We start from the raw sequence: 4,766 nt of genomic DNA on the forward strand, positions 1-4,766 counted from the left end.
ACTTAAAAATAGATAATTAAAAGAAAAAAATAACAAAATAAAATTAAAAAAAACTATAAAAATAGTTATTATATGGTAATAATATTTTTTTATAATAATTTGATTTCTCATTGCTATGGGAAGTCCAATCGGGTAGTTGACAAGCTAGCTAATATTGGATTTCTTGGCGATTCTAAAACCTACCAGGAAGGTGGTGGACCACTTAAAATTTGATGATTAAATTATTATTCTTTATTTCATAATTTTTTTAATTTTTTAATTTTAAATTATTTTAAAATTATTATATATTTTTTTAAATTATAAAAATTATGTTTTTAAATATATATAAAAAATATAATAAATAAATATTATGAAACGAAAAGAATATTAAATACTTAAATTTTTAAAAATTTTATTAATTTATTTCTATTTCAAATTCAAAGCAGAGATTTTCTCAATTGCAGTCGTATGATAATGAAGCATGTTGCTATAACTTTGTCTTTTACTTTGTGAAATAAATGGAATCATTTAATTTTGGTATCCAGCGGCAGAAATGGACCTCGAAAAACGTTTAAGCTACAAGTCAAAATTGTGATAATAAAAAACTTGAAATTAATTTATTTTCTAAAAAAAATGGAAATTGATTCATTTTTTAGTGAAAAAAAATAGTATGGGTTGTTTTCACTTGAACATATTCAATTTAAATTAATTTTAATTTTAATTATTTAATGTAAGAAAGACAAGCCTTTATTAATAGTTTTTTTTTTTTGGCAATGCACAATTCAAACATGTCAGCTAAATTTTACTATTTATTTTCCCAAAAGCCAGAACAGCCTATGATTGGTTCATTAAATTTTATGATTATTTGAAATAATTAAAAGAAGTCAAAGTCTTTGCTTTTGTTAGAAATATTATTAGTAAATTCAAATTTCAATTCAAAGGCCGCAAAACCCTCTTCAAGACTTCCAAGATACTGGCTGTGAGGTGGATTCTCGTTAATCCTATTCAGAATTTTGTTACAATACCGTATTGAATATGTAGTGAGTGGATATGGGTTTATGAATGACCCGGTTTGTCTTGTGGATCTTCTTCGGAGCTTTGAGTCTAGATTGCCTTTTAAGACCTGACCTCGTACCGAAACGGTAAAATTCAACGGCCATCAATTTTCGCTAAATTTTTTTGCTTTTTCGCTGTCTCTTCCTATCCGGAAGGAGACAACTCTTCTTCCTTCTGTATGTTGCAAAATTATGTAGCAGCAACTATTAAATATATCAACCGATCGATATTTACTTTCTAACTGTTTCATCGACTGTCACCGATAAATTGTATCGCTAGAAGAGCAAACATCGATAGTAAAAAACCTCTATCTCTAATATTTTTTATTTGCTTTTTTCCCATTGAATATTTTTTTTATTACATATATTATTGCACATTTAGTTCATATAATAATATTTTAATTAAGGATTACATTATGTAATAAAATTTTACTGTCATATATTTACATAACAAGTATTTTTTCTCTCATAAATTTTATGTATTTTACTTTTTTATATATATTAAAAAATAATAATTATTTTAGTTAAAAGAAAATTTCCTAACAAGGATTATCAGCATGATGAGATAATATACCTAAAACGCTAAAGAATCCAATCTTGAAGAATTAAGAGTGTCAAAACAATATGGATTAAAGATTTATTTATTTGTGAAAAATATTTTATATGTGAAAAATACCTATGTATAGTAGACTTGACATTTACAAATTAACCTATTATCTTTCAGATCTAAAACGACACGTAGTTTATTCAAAGACATCTAGAGAGCTCCAAAGAGAGGTGTGCTTGGATGATCACTTCTACTGCATCTAGCTTTTGGCAAGGCAATTCCCTGGCCGGCCTTCATGTCCACAAGCAAGCCTCCAATTCTCGTCAAATCAAATCCCTGAAGAAGCCTAGCAAGGGTCAATGGACAAATATAAATATGAATATGAGTGGTGATAAATCTCTTAGGTTGAAACTGGCTTGGAATTTTCAAGACAAGAGGGTGTGGAAGGAGCCGTGATACCCAACCATATCAAAATTTGTCCACATTGTGTTGAAGCAAGTGATATTTTGGTTCAAACTCCAAAATTTTCTACAATGTTTCAAGAATTTTGGTTTAAATATTCTGTTTGTTTTAAATGCTGAAATCCAGCTGCAAAAGGGCTATGATTGAATAGCTTATAAGACTGGTATTCTAAGGTATACAATTAGAATGCAAAATTCACAGATTTAGCTCAAGAAATAACATATATACTTCAGAATTATTTTCAGCTTGTCAATTTCACAAACAGTTGTCTAACATCCATATAGTTCAGGACGGAGGCGTGGTGTTATCTTAATCTCCAGGGGAGTAGCCTTGGGCAAGGTAATCCCCAAGCCTTCACTCATGTCCACTGGCTCATTCAACGGCGTTGTCAAGCTAAACCCCTGAAGCAACCTAGCAAGGGTCAAGTGTATAGCTTGTATTGCAAAATTAAGCCCAGGACACGCTCGTCTTCCAGACCCAAATGGTATATACTCGAAATTCTGACCTGAAACATCCAACTTCGCATGATCTGTAAGGAATCTTTCAGGCATGAACTCGTCAGGATTCGTCCAGATTTTTGGATCTCGATGCAATTTCCACAAATTGGCAAATACACGAGTGCCCTTTGGTATGTGATATCCTGCAATGCGACAATCTTCTGTAGCCTCGTGTGGAACTGCCAGTGGACCTGGCGGATACAGACGCAGTGTTTCTTTAACAATGGCGTGGATGTATACTAGGTTTTCAATGTCAGAATTTTCTACACATCGTTCCTTGCCAACCTTGTGGTCTAGTTCTTCTACGGCAAGCTCTAGTGTCCGTCTATTGTTTAACAAATTGGACAAGATCCATGTTAGGGTGATAGATGTTGTATCAGCACCAGCTATGATAAGGGTCTGCAACAAAATACAGAGCATCAGTACTAAGGGCTAAAGTGCTCTTTTTTTTAAAAAAAAGGAAAAAATTTATTAAAGACCAGGAAAGATTTAGCAGACACACCACTAAAACTCATATCCTGAATAAAACTTAACCTAAGCGTGTGCATACTAAGCAAAAATCCTGAAAAATCTTAATACAAACACATAAAGAAAACCAAAATCAAAGCACATACTCAACAGCACAAATCCAATTTTGATCTCCATATATCAAAGCTAAACGTAATCTTAACAAGTATTTGTTTTACCCATGAAAATCGAACCATAAATCTCACTTACAGAGTTTTAGCATTTCTGAAAACTTGGAGTTTTTTAGTTAAATTACTTCCAATTAATCACAGATTTAGTATTTTTGTATCTCTATTATATTGAAAGATGAATATGTAATAGGAGTTGACTGATAATTGGATTTATTTTATGTCCAAATAATATAATTCAGAGTGATAATTCCTCACCATACAAGTACCTTTCAAGTAATAAACATTGAAGATACAAGATTCTTTTCTTCATTTGAACTAGTCAAACTCCAATTTTTCTCCATGTGCATTATGATCATCGAAAATTCTAACTCAGCACCAAAATTTATTAATATATAATTATAGGTGGGATCTATAATTAAATGTAGGAATACTTACATACCATCTTCCGTTTATAATGATTTATTTTACAAGAAAAATATTTAAACGAATTCTTGAAAAAATTATGCATGATTTTAATTATTCAATTACACAAATAAAAAAGTTGGAAATTTAAAACATACCATTGCAGTGCCCTTGATAATGTCTTCCCGAGAATGACCAAAGAAATCATCCTCCAGTAAAGATAGCATCACATCAATGAAGTCCTCCTCCATGTTCATGGAGTCATCGCTCATCTTCATTCTCTTTAATTTATGTTCATCAATCCAACTTTCCATCAATGAATCAAATTCCTTTGACAAACGCTTCATAGCTTTCACTGGTCCAAGAAAATTCATCCACCATAGAAATGGGATTAAATCAGATGGAACAAAAACACCAGAAATATACATGTACTCCTTCATAAGTTTCCCTATTCGTCTCCCTTGTTCATCTCCACCATTAGCAGAGTTGAAGTATCTCTTCCCTGCAATCATTCTCGTAATCATATTCAATGTCAGATGATCGAAACATTCGCTGATCACTATCTTGGCTGAGCCTTGCTCTTGCTTGCAGAGCAAATATAGATCATTCATCAGATTGTTAACCTCAGAGACCTGAACGTGCTTAAGTGACTTGAGCCTGTGGCTCGACAAGAGTTCAACCAACACCATCTTACGCATGTTACGCCAAAAAGGGCCATAAGATGTGAAAGCAAAGGCTGCGTAATTGTAACTAAGGTACTGTCCATGGCTTGATCTTGGCCTGGATGCCAAAACCTTGTCATTTGTCGTGAAGCACTCCTTGATTGTATCATGATTGCATACAACAACCGTGCGGTGAACCCCGAGCCATATAGTGAAGATAGGACCATAGTTATCAGCCAGGCGAGCCAAGGTTCGAGCCAGTGTTTTCTCAGCACCCAATTGATGTAGGTGACCTATGATTGGCAAGGTTCCTGATGGTTCTGGAGCTAATAATTTGCCCTTATGACTCTGATCTCTTAACCTCCATAGATTGAATCTATACAGTAAAACTAAAGTTAAAACCCCAGTAATCGCCAGAAGATGACAAGAAACATCCATCTTCAGCTGTGGATTTTGAGCTGTTTAAGGCTAAATCAGCAAAAAAAGTAAAGGCAGAAGGAAGAAGCGTGTGCCGGTTCTTAACC

General features: G+C 32.9%; 1 protein-coding gene across 1 annotated transcript; it reads right to left on the bottom strand.

The window, feature by feature from the left end:
* Positions 1 to 2,186: 2,186 nt before the first annotated feature.
* Positions 2,187 to 4,766, bottom strand: LOC110629136 (cytochrome P450 CYP82D47). The gene is made up of 2 exons (XM_021776047.2): positions 3,739 to 4,766; positions 2,187 to 2,939 (listed from the first exon to the last, which is right to left on the bottom strand). The coding sequence occupies exons 1-2, from the start codon at positions 4,678 to 4,680 to the stop codon at positions 2,313 to 2,315; spliced, it is 1,569 nt and encodes a 522-aa protein (XP_021631739.1). The 5' UTR covers positions 4,681 to 4,766; the 3' UTR covers positions 2,187 to 2,312.

This window comes from Manihot esculenta, chromosome 13, assembly GCF_001659605.2.
Source record: "Manihot esculenta cultivar AM560-2 chromosome 13, M.esculenta_v8, whole genome shotgun sequence".
Classification (NCBI taxonomy): Eukaryota; Viridiplantae; Streptophyta; class Magnoliopsida; order Malpighiales; family Euphorbiaceae; genus Manihot; species Manihot esculenta.

Coding starts and splice junctions, on each gene's coding strand:
- LOC110629136 (XM_021776047.2), bottom strand. CDS start 4,680: ATGGATGTTTCTTGTCATCTTCTGGCGATTACTGGGGTTTTAACTTTA. Junction 2,940..3,738: donor TTATCAAGGGCACTGCAATG/GTATGTTTTAAA, acceptor ATTTTGTTGCAG/ACCCTTATCATAGCTGGTGC.